The sequence below is a fragment of the Papio anubis genome, chromosome 1 (genome assembly GCF_008728515.1).
Source record: "Papio anubis isolate 15944 chromosome 1, Panubis1.0, whole genome shotgun sequence".
Taxonomy (NCBI): Eukaryota; Metazoa; Chordata; class Mammalia; order Primates; family Cercopithecidae; genus Papio; species Papio anubis.
Window position 1 is genome coordinate 175,914,446 of NC_044976.1, and position 19,822 is coordinate 175,934,267.

The 19,822-nt window shown below is 35.1% G+C and overlaps 1 protein-coding gene across 7 annotated transcripts in view; it reads right to left on the bottom strand.

Moving 5' to 3' along the window:
- HMCN1 (hemicentin 1) overlaps positions 1-19,822 on the bottom strand; it is a 499,395-nt gene that overhangs the window by 131,382 nt on the left and 348,191 nt on the right. For all 7 annotated transcript variants that reach the window (XR_004179456.1, XM_031657606.1, XM_031657603.1 and 4 more), the window contains 9 exons: positions 18,800-18,901; positions 17,827-18,003; positions 16,956-17,107; positions 15,695-15,818; positions 10,960-11,135; positions 7,985-8,081; positions 3,700-3,822; positions 2,793-2,954; positions 1,126-1,407 (listed from right to left, as the gene is read on the bottom strand). Coding sequence is in view for 6 of the 7 variants with exons in the window: in XM_031657606.1 (XP_031513466.1) it covers positions 1,126-1,407; positions 2,793-2,954; positions 3,700-3,822; positions 7,985-8,081; positions 10,960-11,135; positions 15,695-15,818; positions 16,956-17,107; positions 17,827-18,003; positions 18,800-18,901 (1,395 nt within the window). In the remaining variant the exon portion in view is untranslated. The remainder of the gene's footprint in view (positions 1-1,125; positions 1,408-2,792; positions 2,955-3,699; positions 3,823-7,984; positions 8,082-10,959; positions 11,136-15,694; positions 15,819-16,955; positions 17,108-17,826; positions 18,004-18,799; positions 18,902-19,822) is intronic.

Below are 19,822 nucleotides of genomic sequence, written 5' to 3' on the forward strand. Positions count from 1 at the left end.
GACAAACCTGAGAAAAACAAGAAATGAAGACAGAATTCCCTATTTAATAAATGGTGCTGGGAAAATTGGCTAGCCATAAGTAGAAAGCTGAAACTGCATCCTTTCCTTACTCCTTATACGAAAATTAATTCAAGATGGATTAGAGACTTAAATGTTAGACCTAATACCATAAAAACCCTAGAAGAAAACCTAAGTAATACCATTCAGGACATAGGCATGGGCAAGGACTTCATGTCTAAAACACCAAAAGCAATGGCAACAAAAGCCAAAATTGACAAATGGGATCTAATTAAACTAAAGAGCTTCTGCACAGCAAAAGAAACTACCATCAGAGTGAACAGGCAACCTACAGAATGGGAGAAAATTTTTGCAATCTACTCATCTGACAAAGGGCTAATATCCAGAACCTACAAAGAACTCAAACAAATTTACAAGAAAAAAACAAACAACCCCATCAAAAAGTGGGCAAAGCATTTGAACAGACATTTCTCAAAAGAAGACATTCATACAGCCAACAGACACATGAAAAAATGCTCGTCATCACTGGCCATCAGAGAAATGCAAATCAAAACCACAATGAGATACCATCTCACACCAGTTAGAATGGCAATCATTAAAAAGTCAGGAAACAATAGGTGCTGGAGAGGATGTGGAGAAATAGGAACACTTTTACAATGTTTGCTCTATTCTTATTGACATTTATGACTCATTAGAGTTGGAATATTAAAGCTGACTTCAGTATAACTCATGTCCAACTGATGATGAGTCAGTAAATTCTAAGGCACTTACCTTTATACAAGTCCAGTTAAGTCAGCTAATTTGGAAAACATAAAATAGAGATTTTACTTGGGACAGCATCAGACCAAAAGCATTTGAAGACAACAATGTTCTACTTTACTGTGTGCTTTCCTTAAAGAATATCTAATATGTGCTTATTTCAGCAAGGTAAATAATGTGAGGTCAGGCATAGAAGGATAAATGAGACTGACCTGAGGAAAAGGTATATATGTTTAAAATGATGGATTATAAATAAATGACTTTCATAACTTGGGGCCTATATCTCCCATCCAGGATGTTAGATTATATTAGCCAGTAAATGAACATATTGAGCTTCTTTCTACTTACCATGGACACTTAAGTCATATTTTTTGTCAGTCATTCCTGCTACATTCACAGCAACACACACATAACGGCCTGTGTCAGATACATGAATGTTCTTCAGCTGAAGGATGTGACCTTCATCCAGTATTTCCACTCCCTTTGCCTTGATCAAGGGGCGGCCATCTTTCATCCAACTCACTGTTGGTGGAGGAATACCCTGCACCTCACACTCCAAGGAGATACTCTTCCCTCGGGTCACAATAATTTCAGTAGGGTGGCTGCCACTGTTGGTTATGGTCGGTCTTACTGAGAGTTGGAGGAAGATAAAAAGAAACAAAATAGGAAATGTTTGTTTCAAGTCTTACGTAGGAATTTTCATCAGCCAAACTTAAATATATTTTTATGTTAAAATATAAACAACTAAAGAAAAGACCCAGGACTAACAGACATGATGTTATGCTGAGAGGTGGAATTCTTCTCCAGTGTTTTAAGTGGGTTCATACCTAAAATGAAGCTATTGACACAGTTCACTAACTTCCCACTTTTGAGAAGCTATACAAATATTTGAACTTATCACTTGTAGCCCTGCTTTACGTAAGTCTTCCTAGTAGTCATTTAAAATAGATACAGTAGCCTAGCTTACAACCCAGTGTCTGTTATTAACTCCTTTCTTCCTTCTCCCTTTTACAGTATGAGTTGGAAAAGCTGAGATGGTTTCTCAGTCTTGTTGGGAAACTGGGGTAAGCACATGAATGAATTTAGGCCTGTAAAACCTAAATAGAGGTCTGCTGCGGATTTTGGGGAAAATTTTGCTCTCCTAACAAAAGGGAAAGATACCAGCCCTTTCCCTTCCTCCTGCCTTCCACGTGGAATTGATACCACAATAACAGCTACCATCTTGAGACCATGAAGGAGGGATCAGTAGAATGCCAGAGCTCCTATGCTGACACAATTAAGCCGCTGACCAACTCCAGTGATTAATGCTAATCTCTGCCTTCTTATTATGTGAGAACATAAACCTTTACTTGGTTAAGCCACTTATAGCCATTTATTCTGTTGTTTGAAGCTGAATTCACGTGTCATTGATGCTAGGAACAAAAATTAGATCAATTCTAATACATATATGTGTGGAAAGAAAAGTAGGCCCGTGTCAGTAATCCGATGTTCTAGTGCCGGTCCTACCACACACAAGCCACATGACCTTGTTCAACCAACAAAACCTCTCGGAGCTGAAATTTCCACGTACACAAAATGGAGGCAACAGTTTTGTCTTATATAACAGCTCATGTGAATATTAAATGAGTATACAACTATCTTAAGCACTCTAAGATCTTATACAAGTAAAATAATCTTTAAAATAAAATGTTTTCACATATTGTAAATATCCCCTATGGTAAAATGCTCTCCCTTCCCCCTCCATGTGTCCACTATCTGCCCCCAACAAATTACAGCCACACTGATGTGTCTGTCATTGGTGACCTAATGCAGAGTGGACAGCTGTAATACCGAATAACAGCCAGAAGGAAGTAATTGCTCTCCAGTTATGTCAGCACAATTTAAATGTGTGTGTCATATGATAGTTACAACCGTACCATTTTGAATGAATATTAAAGATATTTTATAAAGTAAATGAGAAGGATGAAAAGATTTAAAAGAAAATTGTGCCAAAGCCTGGCTAATCAACAACTTACTGTAAACTTGCAGACTGTATTCTTTCTTTGCAGTTCCAGCAACATTCGATGCCACACATGAATAGAGTGCCGCATCAGACTTTTCAGCAATTGAAATTTGTAATTGCCTGCCCCCAGATAAAATTCTAACTCGCCCCATGGAATCAGTCAGCACTGGAGAGCCTGCAAAGAAGTCCAAATGGCAGAATATGAGGCAGAAATGTAAAGCATTTTGTATACATTACTAAATATGATACTTGTTTACTTAGTTCAAGTATATAAAAGGCAAATGACACTGTAAAATAATCCTGCCCTAGTGTAAAATGAAGGAGCACTAATATTTAAATGAACTAAAAATTTAAATAATCTTTCTGCTACTTAGTGGGCTTAAGGAGCTGTTGATAAATAAATTGAAAATCTGTTCAAACACAGAATTCATTCTTAATGTACATTGAAAACTGTCACAGAGAAAAAATGTTACTTTTTAATAATATCAACTTTTATTTTATATTCAGGAGGTACAGGTGCAGGTTTATTACATGGATGTATTGTGTGATGCTGAGGTTTGGGGTATGACTGAACCAATCACCCAGGAAGTTTAAAACTTATTTTAAAGAAGAAAATGTAGTTCCTGAATGGTGCATTCTCAATGTTTATAGCTGCCCTATAATGCATTTGATTCAAAAATAATCAATTAATGCAGAATTTTTTTTTTTCTAGGGAGGAGTTAACAGTCTTAAAAAAATTTCAGCTGGGTAGTGTAGAAGGATCACATGTTGCACATTTAATATAAAGCAATTTTGCTGTCTAGCATTTAGTATGCAAACCCCAGGAAAATTTGTTTATAATCTAACACATTTGTCAAACAAAGTCAATATCCATCTTCTATTTTCATTTAATTTTATAAATTTCAAGGATGAAAACTGACCTTTCTTCTTCCAAATGAGATTTGGGGGTGGAATGCCACTTGACTCACACAACAGACTAATGAGATTCCCTTCAATGACTGTAAGTTGAGTAAGTTCATCAGAACCACCAATATTTGGGGGGACTGGAAAAAAATAAAAATATTATTTTTCCACTCATTTCATATAGAATTTTCCTAACAGTTTACATGTAAGATAAAAGGCTTCTACTCAAATGACATAATGAAGAAATTGGCATATGAGGTTGACATCAACATCAAATTAAAAGTCACCTGTAAGATGTAGCATAAATAGCTAATAGCAGACTTCCCATGTACACAGATAGAAATTTATCAAAATATTCAGAATGGCATAAAGAGAAGCTACTTTATCATAACTTACAAAATATGTTAGCTCATATATTTAGCTATTATAAAATGTATACTTGATGCAAGATATTTAGACACCTTGCATCAAAAAGCTAAAGTACCTACCAAGTTTAAACTTAGCCCAGTCACTGTTGCCTAGCTAGCTTTGATATCTCAAATAGTGAACAGAACAGGAAACATAAGGCATATAACATATACTAAAGAACAGAGGCAAGGGGTTTTGTCTAAAGAAAGGACATATTACCTATTTCAGATTGCACAGTCTGCTTCTCTACTGGCCTACAGCTTCACCCTGGAACCTCCAAAGTGAATACTGACTACCCAAGATTTTCTCAAAGGCGCTGGAGTCTGCAGTTGCTGGCTGAACTCTCCTTGAGGACACTTCTTTGGCTGCAGGACTGTCAGCTGGTAGATGGCTTGTTCTTCCAAACTCCTGAGAGTTGAGGAGTGGGAGAATCCTCTTGCACCCCTAGTGCGGCTTCTGGTCATTGTTCAACCATCCCATGTAAAAGCCTCTATTCCTTTGAGGCTCATATAACCAATTTATTTCTCTCTCTCTCTCTCTCTCTCTTTTTTTTTTTTAAATCCCATCTGTAAACCTGTCATTCTTCCTTTATTCACTGAACAGTCTGATATGTGTTCTTATACTTCTCATACTAAGTCCTACCATCACTCTGTATGAACCCAACATCCACATGTATAACCAGTCTAAATACTCTGTCTACTCAGTTATTGATATACCCATCCCATTTTCCATCAGAAGCCATACCATGGCTCTTCCCATCATCTAGAACATTCCTCTTGTAAGTTTATAAATTTAGGCCTCTTTCTGACAACTTCTCTGTTCTTTTTTCTCTCAATTATTCCCAATTCTCAAGTCAATTCCCATTGACTTAATTGAATCTCAAGTGTTTTCACTTCTCAGAAGTCCCCCTATCCAGCTGCCTATTCTTCTGTTTACCGACTTCTCTACTCAGCGTAGATTTCATAATCAATAATTTCAGCTGTTCCTTTGTCAATATTCTCAACTGCCTTGTACCTTTGCCCTTCTTATTTGTCAATACCCTTACTCTGGATGAATCCTACAGTTTACTCTGTCACTGATACCACAAACTGAAAGTTCCAAAAGAAAATGACACAATTGCATAGATTGTCACTACTATAAATTTATGATCTCCATTCTAAACTCTACCCTTCTCTACCCCCAGGGCTTCTCATTAATACAAATACTTGAAAATCTATATCTATATCTGAGGTCTAGACTTTTATATCCAACTAACTACTTAACATCTCAAGTTGGATGCCTTAGAAGCATTGTCAAATTTGACTTGTCCAAAACTGAACTGAGCCCTCTTTGTTCCTTCTCTGAGAAAAGGACACTATTATCCTCATGGCCCAGTCGGCTAAGCCACACAGACATCCATCCTTTACTCTTCTTGTTTCCAAACTTCATCTAATCAACTGAACCATGTTGATTCAATTTATTAAATATGTCTGCTTTCATCTAAAATACAGACCTGAGCATCCGGTCCTTTTTAAAATCTGTTTAGTTTATTCTATCACCTTTAGAATCAAATCTATACGTTTTAAATTGATTTAAGAGGCCTTCTTCAATATGCCTATTTTTACCTTTTTACCTAATATCTCCTCTCTCTCCTCGCATCACACTAGGCTCCATAGTGAAGAATATTAAGCTCATTGAATACAGACAGTATTATCCAGGGCTTTGCATTGCTTTTACCCTCTTCACAGAGTTAATGCCTGAGCATCCTTAAGGGCTCAGTTAAACATTTCTCATATGCTTTTCTACATAACCACCTATGATAGCTCTTAGGAGGTTTAATTTTAATTTTGACTATTTAAAGAAATTTCTCCACCAGCCAACTATAAGTTCTGTTAGAACAACATCATTGTCTTTCTCACTAATTGCTCTATGTCCACACATGACATAGCGCCTAGAAGATGGAAGCATACTGTAAGTATTTTTTTTAGTGAATCTATCTTTGATGTCTCAACTTTCTCCCTTATCATTCATTCTTATACCTACTGCATTCTGCTTTCCACTATTACATTGCTTTTCCTTAAGAGGTACTGGTCTGCATATTGGTAAAGTATGTTTTTTTAGTTTAATTTGACTTCTCTGCAATATGTAATATTACTCATTCACTCATCCATTCATCCATATCAAACTTACTTGTGTTCTTCTGAGAACAACATTGTCAATAGTTTCCATGATACATTTTTTACTGGGTTTTCCTCTGACCTCTCAGGCTCTTCCTTCTCAGTTTCTTATCTAGAGTTTCTTTTACTAGCTCTCTTCTTATATGGTACACCTGAGAGCCATCCTATCTAGTACTCTTCTGTATACATTCTTTTTACCTTCTCCAAGTGATTTCATCTGCTACCTATATAGTTATGTCTGCAACCTTATGTTTTTCACTCTTATCTCCCCTAAATGATAGACTTGTATTTCTGGCTGCAGGGCGGACAGCTTCACATAGTCCACAGGTACCTCAAATATCACATATGAAAAAGGAATTCTTCACCTCAGTTTCTAATTGATCATCACTCCTAATTTTTCTTTTTTCTTTTTTGTCATCTTTACTTGATAACACTTAGTCTAGTGTCTTGTCCATATTGGGAACTAGATAAAAATATTAAATTATTGAATAAATGAACTACACATAAATAATAAATATTTTTCCCATTTGAAAGAAATGAGGATGGAAGGGAAGGGAAAATGGAGAGGGAAAATGGGTAAAAAGAGGCAGGAACAGAAGTTAACGACATATAAGTGGTATATAATGAAATCAATTTACCATATAGTAACTTTTACTATTTAATAGTAAATTTTACAGGGTGTATAATAGCGTTTCTCATAACCTGCCTGAAGGGTTTTTTAACAATGATAGTCATTTATTAATAAGTCATTTTCTACATCAGTGCATGCTTTCAAAATTTTAAAGAGTATTTCTTCTCCATTGGAATAAAGTTATTTCATCCAGTTTTATTTTTATTTAAAAAATGTTTGTGAATAAACTATAAATCAAAGGTAAATTCAGCTTATAATTTCAATAATTAAAAAGTTTAAACAACTACAATCAAAATGAAGAGGGCTTATTAAGTTATGAGTTTTTTAAAGTAGGTAAAATACAGGTGAATGTATTTTAAAATACAGGAAATGGGAATGGTTTTTAGCTGATAGCCACAGCTGAAGCAAAAGTTGTGACTGTAAGAATTATCTTAATTAGTAACAAATGGTAAAATTTCAGCTGAGAATAGCTTTTCTCCCTGGTTATTATAGTAATCCAATCTCCCACCACACAAATGAATACATTATAAATGAGTTTTTTAAAGTATGCGAAATACAGGTGAATATGCTGGAAATGGGAATGCTTTTTAGTTGATAGCCACAGCTGAGGCTCAAGTTGTGACTATAAGAATTACCTTAATTAGTAACAAACGGTAAAATTTCAACTGAGAATAGCTTTTCTCCCTGATTATCATGGTAATCCTATCTCCCACCACGCAAGCACCTGTGTTCTTTCTCTCACATACACACATAGTTCACATATATAATTTGGCTTTTTGGCTTATTTTCTTTCCATTGACGAACCCACCACTAGTTACTAGAGAAGGCCCAATCATTACGAGACGCTGGCTGTGGAAGACAAAGGGCATGTTACTCAGGCAGATGAGGAGAATCCTTCAACATCAAAGTTACAAGAAAGTTCATCTAGAGTTTCTCTCGAAGTAGTCATACGAACTGATACCCAGGACAGTTCAGAACCATGTAAATGTACTAATTGTTGTTCATCTACCTATTATAATCAGTTTTAGTTACATGGATGAATGTCATTTTAAGTGACACAAAAACCACAGCCTGCATCATTTGCTTTCAAGAGCTGATTACACTTACCCCAAATATTGACATTGTAATTTTTTTCAGTTTTTCCAGCAACATTTGTTGCTTCACAAGTGTAACGACCAGTGTCTTGAACCTGAGCATCTTCAATCTGAAAACAAAATCATCCTTTGAAATCACACTTTCTATTTCACTTGAGGTTTTTAAAATTAATACTATTTGTGATCTATTATTTTTATTCTGAAGATTTACAAAGATATCAAAAATAGAGAAAATAGCAATATAAATGGCTATATGCCCATCACCCAGTTTCAACACAACAAGGTTCAACCATTTTCATCTATGCCATACCTTATTTTAATCTGGTTTATATTAGGGGTTGAGGGTCTAGAACAGCTTTTTAAATATAATTCAGAAAAAAATAATGAAAAGGTACTATTTCTGTTGAAGTAATTTAAGACTTTAAAATATGAAATCCTTATACATCCAGGAAACTGTCCAGTAAAATAACAGCCTTATTCTTGAGACCAGTAATATATCTTTCTCCCATGCTGGGTCTGTAAGCTTCTTTAAGCTAAGTATTACATTACATTAGCCTCATTCTCCTAGTATCCAGTTTGTTGCTTGGTAGATGAATTAGTATCAGTAAATATTTTTCATGTATTTATGTACAACATGCATCAATGCTCATTCATCCATTGACCATTTGCAGTTATTACAGCACTTGTACTAGGTACTGTAGGTAGAAGACATAAACAGATATAATGTCACATATAGTTTCTGATTTAAGTTTGCAATCTAGTTGAGAATATAAAGGATGTGAACATAAAAAAGAATTTAATAATAAATAATATATAATAATACAAGACAATACAAAAGACACAACAAGCAGTATGTGACTTATTGCCAACTAAGTTTGCAATCAATAATTTCTAAAACATTCAATGATCACTGATGTTAGAGTGATCATTTGAAGTATTTCGCTTAGAGGGGTGCACAGAAGGCAGTCAATAAACATTTATTAATCAATTGGTGTGAACAATAGAGATGGAATTAGCTAAAAGAACACATGGAGAACCTAAGAATATTAGACTTGAAAGAGGAAATAAAATCCAACCTCCTCATTTTACAGATAAGGAAACTCAATCAATTAAGATATCTAAATTGCTCAGAGTCACATAATTCGTGGCAGGCTCACTCAAATCTGGGGTTCCAAGTCCTTAAGGTCAGTATGCACAGGCCTGCATGTCTCATAGAAAGAGTCGGGGAGGGAATAATAGAGAGGAGGGATTAATATTTATTGAGCACCTAGTGTGTACCAGGCAAAACAAAATGGCAAGATTCTATTACTTGATTTTGTTAGAGATGTGTGTGAATGGTAGTGCGTAGGTAAGATACTTTTAACTGACTAATAAGAATTGCATTCCAAAAAAGTTTTCATTTCTCTGATCTTCTCCCTAAACCCCTCAATGGGACAAACTTCTGTACTCACTGAGATTTGCATTTATGCAATTGTCTACCTCTGTCATTTCGTCAGAGTTAAGGTTTGGGAATTTTACCGCATGCTTTCTAGAATGCTAGGCTCTGCCCCTGCGAATGGACAATGACTTTTCTTCTTCTTCTTTTTTTTTTTCTTGTGTAGTTCAATTAGTTCATCCCTCTTTCTTTCATCAGTGATTCTGGTCTTTCCTTTCTCACCCAGCTCCGTTGTTATACAATCATAATACCCAAGATCTCCATCCTCTGCCTCTAACATACTCCTTCACGCTCCCTTTCACTCAACCCCATGCTTCTGTCTTCCTTAGGTAAGCTGCCCAGCTTACTGTCTGCCATCTATTTCTCAAGACTCTTTGTTTATCAGTAATAAACCTTCCTTTAGCAAGAGGCTATGTGGTGGTTAGTAGCACGGGTTCTGAAGCCATACTCCCGGTGTTCTAATCCAATTTCTGTCTTTCAGTAACTGTAGGCAGATTACTTAGCTGGTCTTTTGATTTCTCAGTTGGGTTATTATGAGGATGTTATAAACATTCGGCAGTCTTCTGTCCTCCTGAATCCGAATTCCTTAGGCTGACTTTCAATGTCACACTTTATTTCATTCAAATCAACCTTTTCAACATTATTTCCAAATATTCACTTTGTTAAATTCTCTGCTTGAGCCAAACTACCCGACTTGCTTCCCTTGCCTTTTATCTCATCTACCTCTAAAACACTAAGTAGTCTTTTAAGACTAATCCTGGCAACAAGAGCCCCATCTTTTGCCACCCCCCAAAATGTATTATCTGTACCATCCACTTGGTAATTGACTCAGACTATAGTACTCGTTGCATTTTTCAACTAAATTGTTAATTTTTTATGTATTTACATGAGGTTGGAAGACATCAAGGACATGAAGTGTGTCATGCTTATTTGCATTTCTTTTTTTTTTTTTGAGACAAAGTCTTGCTCTGTCACCCAGGCTGGAGTGCAGTGGTGTGATCTCAGCTCACTGCAACCTGCACCTCCCGGGTTCAGGCAGCTGTCTTGCCTCAGCCTCCCAAGTAGCTGAGATTACAGGTGCATGCCACCATGCCAGGCTAATTTTTGTATTTTTAGTAAAGACAGGGTTTCACCATGTTGACTGGGCTTCTCTTGAACTCCTGACCTTAAGTGATCTGCCTACCTTGGCCTCCCAAAGTGTTGGGATCAGGTGTGAACCACCATGACTTTTTGCATCTTTGTCCAGAGCACCTAAAATGGGCACTTGGTGATTGGCTGGAAGACTGAAGGTGAGGCACACCTTGGATTATTTCTAAGATATTTTCCTGGAAGCATTTTTTGAGATCGTTTCTGGATATGGATGACACATAATTGAATCTCACTAAGCACAAAATTTAAAAATATTACAAACCTCATCAATAAAAGGGTTCCTAGAATTTTGTAAGAGAAAATTAGTCCAACACCTGTGAAAGACAGGCACGCTAAATAGGGGTAGTACCAAAACCATGAACTTACAATAACATAAGATAAAATAAATGAATCCATATCCTTACCTTTAACACACTTCCATTTTCAGATATACTGAGGCCTGGTTTCTTCAGCAAGGGGTGGCCGTCTTTTAACCAAGTAAGAATAGGTGGGGGAATAGCATCGCTTTGACATAGTAACTCCACAGCTTGGCTAATGAGGACAGAGACATTCTGTTCTTCTCCCATAATATTTGGTGGAACTACATGAAAGACGGGTTTTCTTTCAGGATAAAACAGGCCAGCACACTATTTATATTCATTAATTATCAGGACATATACTGAATACCTTTATTGGTTCTTTTAAGATGTAGGATCACAATCATTCTAACATACCCTTTTGCATCACTTGGTTCAGAATCAAGTACTAGTAGATCACTGATTAATGTATTCTTGTTGAACAATGCTTCTCACTTTTTATTTAAAAAACGTTTAGAACAGGAAGTTCTCATCAAGTGCCCAAATAAGAAACTTTTAGAACTAGATGTTACCGCGTAAGGTTTTCAAAGTAACAAATCACTCATGAAATATTTTAGAAACAATAAGCTAAGAGTGAATCCACCTCCAATATTTATTTGTAATTTTTGCAAAAGAAATAGATGTCATAGTCACAGAGGCAACATTAAAAAATAGTTGGAGGATATCATAGAGCTCATCCAGTCCCATCTCGCAGTGTGCAAAACATAAAATTGGTGTCAGATAATAGCTTGTGCAAAATAATATGGTTAATTGGTGGTAAAGTTAGGAGCCTTCTGACTTGCAGTTTAGTGTTCTTTTTGGTTTTCCATGGTGACAGAATAAAGAACAAATCAATTCAACGACCAGCTGCACAACATACTCACAATTGCATAAGAGGAAATAAGTGGAAATTTTAATGAGATTAAAATTAGGATTCCCTGGCTATATAAAGCTCCTTAGATGCTGAAATGTGTTTTCTGAAAAGTTTAAGAAATCTCTTTCCCTTGGGTGTATTAAAGAATACAGTAAACAATCATTTATCTTAGATGGTTTAGGTACAGTCCTGCCAAGAATGAGAGGGTGGGCTCCATAACTTCTCAAGGACTCTTTCAGGCCTGTATATATAATTATTCAGAAACACAAACTAATGATGAAATTAGGCCTGTTATAAAAGGGCACTCCAACAAAGCATAGAGGGGAATTTCCTTGGCCATTTCTCACGAAATCCCATCACTATGCAGGGCTATAGAAAATTTGCCATATTTGTAGCATTTTTTTTTTAACTACAAAAAAAGGTTAAGTTGTACTAAAATGTTTTGGTAGAAACAGGATTTTTGTGGTAAAAATATTATTATCATTTATCAGCCATTGTTTCAAGCTTGATACTCCATCAGCATCAGCATGTGGCAAGATAAAGAAGGCAATAGACTTTGACTATAGTAGTAGTATTATGCCTCTGTAACCATGAGGTTTCTCTGTTACTATGTCTGCTACAGAGGGAAAGGGTATGAACTAAAGAGCACTTCCATGCGCTGTTTTGGGGTGCAGGACTTATGTTAAACTCAAAGAAATTGATGCTGAAGGAAGAAACATACTACACAATGGCAGAGACTGACCAATGGAGCATTTGTGCAGAGATTCATGATGTTCCTTCTGCTAAATTTAGTAGTACACACAGACATCTGGCTCTTGATAAGTTTAAAGTAATCTGAGAAACAGAAAACACTGACAATTTTGATGTGTGACACATTCGATAAAAGATACATGATTAGTCTGTTTGAGATTAAAACTACTATAAAAATAGCAAAGTGAGCACAATTAGTGCCACTTTCTTTCCTTTTTTTTTTTTTTGAGAAAGTGTTTTGCTCTTGTTGCCCAGGCTGGAGTACAATGGCACAGTCTCGGCTCACTGCAACCTCTGCCTCCCAGGTTCAAGCAATTCTCTTGCCTCAGCCTCCCAAATAGCTGGGATTGCAGGCATGTGCCACCACAACTGGCTAATTTTTTTTTTTTTTTTTTTTTTTGGTATTTTTAGTAGAGACGGGGTTTCACCATGTTGACCAGGCTGGTCTCGAACTCCTGACCTCAGGCGATCCACCTGCCTTGGCTTCCCAAAGTGCTGGGATTATAGGCGTGAGCCACTGAGCCCGGCCTAATTAGTGCCACTTTCTAAAGATGCCATGAAAACAGATTCACAAGTCCTAGCACTCAGGAAGCCCTAAATAGAATAGCTGATTTCACATCTTGCAAATAATTTTAGGTAAAGTTTGGCCTCATTGAATAAAAAAGTACCGTAACTGTATAAAAATGTTTGTCTTAGATTATTTGTAGAATCTACAAAACAGCATGAGTTCATTATGACTGCAGAAGTGAAAGTCGGAAACAATTCAAGACTACAGAATGCTAATTCATTTCCAAATATATTTTCCTTCAGTTACTTTCTTTTTTACACTAAATGAGTTGAATCAAGTTCAAAAGGAAACCAGATTTTTTAAATGAGAGGAAAAAATGCAAAAACAATGGAGTATTTGTTTAAGGGATAAAAACTGAAGCAAATCTAATTATAGCCGAGGATATATATTACCAAAACATGTATTTTTTTTTTTTGTCCTGTCTCTCATTTCCAAGTTTTTGTTTAGTCTGAGAAGCGAACAAGGGTTCTACCCTTTAGATCCTCAGCTTCCTTAGATGTTATCCCTATTTTGCTTTGTGGTTATGTTGCTTAGGAAGGGATGTGTTCTGGACCTGTTTCTCATCCTAAGTGTTATGTTTGTTAAATTTAATTACTAAAATCAGAGTTGTCATAGGGTTGTCATTGCTGGGAAGCTGAAGAATGTATGATCTCCAGGAAAGTTCTCTAAGCTTAAGTTTAAAGAAAAGGTACTATATGAATCCAAATCTTTTAAAAACTCAATTCTCTTGTTTCAATATCTCAGGGTATGGCAAAACATACTCTGAATTATACCAGGGAGAAAAATTTTAACAAACTACTCATAATTGTAGGAAAAACTACTTTGCCTACTGTCTACTTCTCCTATTCCACCCCCCACCACCACCACACCCCCCAGTGTAAATCTGAAGGTGATTTATCTCTGGGAATTAACATTCATTAGGCTCTAATTAGACACACATCACCAAGGTTACTACTACAAATATAAAAATATAATTTATGGAAATAATACTAATAGTGAAATACAGATTGGACACTGATTTTAGATTAAAAACCTGTTTTACTTTTATACTTTTTCAGCAGCTTGCTGCATGTATATTTCAATGGCTTAACACATATAAACATTCCCAAACGTATATATCAGCTAGCCATTTGACTTTTATATCAGAGAAAGATACTGATTTTCAGCCTAAGAAAGTAGTATAGAAGTATCTTAGCAAATGATAAGGAATAGTGATGCATGTTTCTGTAATTCCTGGGAAATATCAACTCTTTATCATCTCCCAAGTTCATTCTTGACACTAGCCAGTGTAGAAATGTAAGGAGACCATCTCAGATTTCTGTGTTGACTAAAACCCTGTCAAGACCAATGTCACCCCTCTGCTTGCTTCCTAATGACTGAAGAACTACTGTGTTACACACTTGATTAATTGATGAATCAGTCTCAAAGGATATTTTAGAATAGAAACTTTCCAGTTCTTCATAAAGCATAAAAGCGACTCAATTCAGGGAAGGAGTTAAAATTCCTGGGGTTGGGCATTATAGACCTATCTGTTACCTCAAATACCTAAGCAAATCTGGAGGCTGGATGTGAACTCATGTCAATTGCAATAGCAACAAAAAAGAAAGAGCATAGAGAACCCTTTGGTAGTGTACCAATGCCAACTAAAACTTTTACTTTCATTAAATATGTATGATATCCATAACAAGGGGTCTTTTTGCTAAAACATTATGTAACAATATATGTTAGTTGTGATCATTACATTTACATTGGCAAACATATAAGAAAAGACAACATGGTCCACATTGTCTGGAGGTAAAATTTTTTAAAAAGGTAATATATTTCAGAAAGGAATGAATTATTTGGAAGTGAGGTAGGACTTTAAGGAGAAGGCTTGCATTCTGCATTAAACAGAAACTCTTCAAGAGGTCATAAAAGAAATAATTTCATTATTCCGTGAACTAAGGAATATAATGCAAATAAGCCACAGAAAAAAGTCTAAAAGAGTTCTGAATGTAAAGGTATACTGGAATGTGGATAGACAAGCACAATATATAAACGGAGATCAAGAGGCCCCAACTTTCTTCTGGGGCTCTTTTGCTGTGATGGGATCGGGTATTTCCTTTTGTGATCATTGTGGGCAGCATTGAGAGTGGGAAAAACTTAAATTTTGCCTACATTTATATTAACTTTTTGCTTCTCAAAGAGCCCTTAATGCACAAACATAGTATTGATCACAAATATGCTGATTACAAATAATTAGAAAGTAATAAAAGCATGGCTTTGAGTAGAATGAATGAAGAGAGCTACTTGAACAGATACTTGCTTCAATGAGAAGATTATCTCTTCTAAATGGCAGAGCTGCTATCCACAGTCATGGTTTTCAGAGTACTCTATAAAACCAACACCCTACATGCTGGCTGTGTGCATTTTACTTTCTCAGAACTTTAAAAAAGGAAAATCGTCCAAAGTCAGATATAAGGCAGAAAGAGAATCTGATTTGAATTGATCCTGTAATATCATTTCTAAGGTTCATTGTTCTTTATTGTCAACAACTTCCCTTAACTTTCTCAATGATTTTAGGACCCAAATACATGTCTATCAGAGCAAAATTAATTACTAAAATGTCTCACCATATACTCGGAGGTCAATGTCCCTTTGTTTTTCTCCAGCAGCATTCACTGCCACGCAGGTGTACCTTCCTGTGTCACTGATTTGTGCACTGGTCAATGCTAGGATTCGACCACCAGAGAGAACCTATCAATGATAAGAATGCTAAATAACCAATATGTCTCTGAGAATGGTAGGTGTAATAGATGTTTTCTCTTATTTTCTTGAGGTTAGTCAGTTGACATTTGCCTTTTAGGAAGATTTTCCCTTGGATATTTTTAAGTAGGCAAACATCATATAATACTCTTTTCATCTTCTCAGTGGAAGAATGTAAGAGGCTAGAATTAAATTTGGTAATGACTACTGAAAATAAGTCTTTACATATGGCATCAGATGAAAGTCAACTTTCATCCATACGCACTACAAACAGAGAGAAAGATGCCAGGGGAGAAAAATGAGTTGGAATAAGAGGCGCTAATTCTCTTTCTAATTTTTCTTTGGGTAAAAAGGTAAGAAACTGAAATTAACAACAAAGTAGTAGCCAAATTAATTAATAAGCTACATTGATTATCCTTCATCCCATGGATTCAGTTGTATTTCTAAAATACTGACGTTAACTCTGGATGTTCTATGATCCCAAATCTTGAAAGCATTAGATTTGCAAGAAATCCTGAAGAAGTAGAATGTTATGAGAACTATGCTTTCTGTTAGGCAAGATAAAAATTAAACTTTAAGTTAGGTATATATGCACTTTTATATTTTTAATTTTGACTCAATATAATGCATTTAAAATTTTTCTAGGACTCAAATTTTACTTCTCATGATGTTTACATTATATTTTTTCTTACCATATTACTTGATGTTTTTGTAGAAGTATATATGCTCGGTGTAGTCTCTGATTCATAACTATTTGAAGACATTTAAACCTAAATTCTACCAGAAAATTCCTGTTTTGTTGATTAACATTTCTTTGTGTAAAGTATCTATTGTGGTAGTAGCAGAAAGTGGAGTGGGGCAGGTAGAAAACAACAAATATCTAAAACAAATGGTCAAAATATAACACCTAAAAGTAAGATAAGGGAACTCTTAGAAACAGTGAGTTTTTAATGAATTATTTGGGGATCCCAGTTATGTGTCCATGGTTTTTATGGTTGCATATGTGTACTTTAAAAATAGCATCTGTTAATCCTTGTTCTCTAAATCTCTTCAACAGTTTTACCTGTGTGTACTTCCTGTACTGAATAATCAGGTGGTAAATGTCACCAAAGAAATGAATGAAGGTACCTGTATTCCATTAGAAAAACTAGAAACAGGACTCCCATCTTTCAACCAGGTCAGACTTGGGGCAGGAATACCTCTGGCTTCACATTCTAACCTCACCGGGTTATTAACCACCACTGCCACCATGTTATTGCTGCCAGAAATTGATGGGGCCACTGAAAAAAACAAATGAAGGTAAGACATGTTAATATCACAGGATTTGTAATCTCAAATGACGAAAACTACATGTAATGTCTACAATATTGTGTTCTTATTGGAGGGTTTGTTTACTTGTTTTTTGGTAAGTTCTTTCACCTCTCTTATTTAAGATCTAATCACAGCCATCCTGTGAGATAAATAGAGCAAGTATCAATTTCTCCATTTCACAGATAAGGAAAAACAAGTTTTGCCAGTTTGTTTAAGAAATCAGTTTTTTATGCCAGAGTGGAATTTTATTTATTGATTTCTAGGCTTGTGTGTGTGTGTGTGCAGGAACACACATGTGTATCCCCCTTCACTGCATCCACTGTAGTATGTTAACTACCAACTCCTCTTAAAAGCATTATTAGAGATAATCACTCAGAAACATTTCACTAATACCTATGATTCTTTTAGAGAGCATTTACAAGCAGTGTTTTTTTTGTCGTTAGCTAACAGTATCAATGACTATTTCAACAACTCATTGAAAGCAAACTTAAGTCAACAGCATGTGGAAATTGAGCATTTTAATAGGAATCAGGAATAAGCACATTTATAAGTTTTAGAACACTGTGCCCTTACATAAAGATGACAATAACACACTCTGTTAAATACTTACACAAAAATTTTATAGAAGCACTTAATCATTTTGAATGCTTCTTTACCCCAGAATGAATCTAGGTGAAGTGGCACTAACCATGAACCTGCAGACTGTAAAATAACTCTGTAGCTCCAGCTGAGTTGATGGCCACGCATTTATATATGCCAGCATCTGAGATCTGGGCACTTTCGATATCAATGATCTGTCCTCTGTTCAAGAAAGTCATGCTGGTGGAACCTGAGAGTAGACGATTATCTTTGTACCATGTAATAACTGAAAGAAGAAGGGGAGAAGATGATCTATGTAAAAATTTTTTAAATTAAATATACTAAGATGTATCTTAGCTAAGTCGCAATTACTTTATTCTTATACTTATCATCTGAATTTAATCTGTTTAAGTAATCATCTCTTTAGCTTTGATTTTTAAGAGAAGGTAACCCTTAGAAAAACACCAAGAGCCAAGTCAGTGAGTCCTGAAAATGAATTTAGAAGAAAGATATTCTTTAGTATCTCTAATATATCAGTATTATTTAATAGCAAACTTTCAACTTATCTATTTTTTTGTTGTTGTTGTATGTTTCCTCTCATCCATAAAATGTTGGCTATATGCCTAACCAAACCAAATACCATACACATTATTGACCTCAAAAATGTATGTTGTTACTGATTCATATGAATAATCTACTAGTGGTGGGAATATACAAAACAAAGTTGTAGTCTCATTAGAATGACAATTTGATGTAGCTTCATTAAGATGCTTTTAAGTTAAAAAAAAGTTTCAGCATAAATGGATATAAACCACCATGTGGGTCTTGTGGCCACAATACTGACAATAAGATGATTAAGGTATTCACATATTTCTACATTTTTTAAATAAATTGTTTCATGCAGTTAAAGGCAATAAAAATTCAAAAATTTTATCTGATAATATTCTTATCAATGTTTCACCCATGAAATGTATTCTATAACCTGTTCTTTACGAGTAATTAGTATATTATGCTCAAAACCAGTTTCAGTTATTCCCAGAAATCTTAAAATATTAAGTTATAGAGTCCACAAGTAAACATACCAGGCACAGGATTTCCAGCTGCCTTACACTCCAGCTGTACAGGGTTGCTCACCACCACAGTCTCATTCAGCATCTTCCCTGCATCTTCCAGACTAGGTGGTTCTGCAAGAGGCCCAAACAGATACTTATAAGTAGAATATTTAAGCTGAAATTGTTTGCTCAATTAAAATTATAATTTTTCTTCCTTCCTTCTTTTTTTCACATATATACACTGACCTATTTGGAATAAAAGTATACTATTAAATAGATTGAAGAACAAGATTTAAAAAAATCTAAATAAGTTTTCTGGATCACACATTTCTCTGTGTCCAGATAGGAAAATCCTTAGAATTATATAGATTAATAGAGGAGTAAAAAAAGTTAAAGAAAGACTTTTTATTGTTCTTAATCTGATTGATTTGGTAAGTAATTATCTTTACCAAGAAGTAATTAGTCTACTAAATTTGAACTCTTCCAGTGAAGAAGAAATCAACATCTCAAAATATCTTACTTTATCTTTGGATAGCACTGTCTTAAGCTATTTCAGAAAAAGCAGAGTAATTTTTGTGTGTTTTTTGGCAGCTTTTTTCCTTTGATATAAAATTTAAACTTAAGTTATTCACAAAATAAAACAGAAAAGTACATTTTCAACTTTAAGTAATTACTGATAAGGATGATCTGTTATTTAATATAGTTGGAAAGTAGGAATTCGTGAAGTCTGAGAGGCATAATATAAAAGAAATAACTTGGAACATTAATTCCATGTTTTCAACAATATCTCAAGGAGTGTGAGAGGCATACCAGGATAAGAAAATTACAATAGAATTAAAAGTTCTGTCTTGTTTGAAAAAGTTGTTGTAAATTAGTATCTGAAGTTGACAGAGAAAAACATATTTTAAGAATTTGCTACATTTAACTAATTCAATGCACTAGAGACCCTCAACCCACATACAATCAATAAATCCATCAATCCATTAATCTACCAAAAACGGGAAAGGGGGAAAGAAGGAAAGAAAACAAGAAAAAATAGAAGTAAGATGGCAG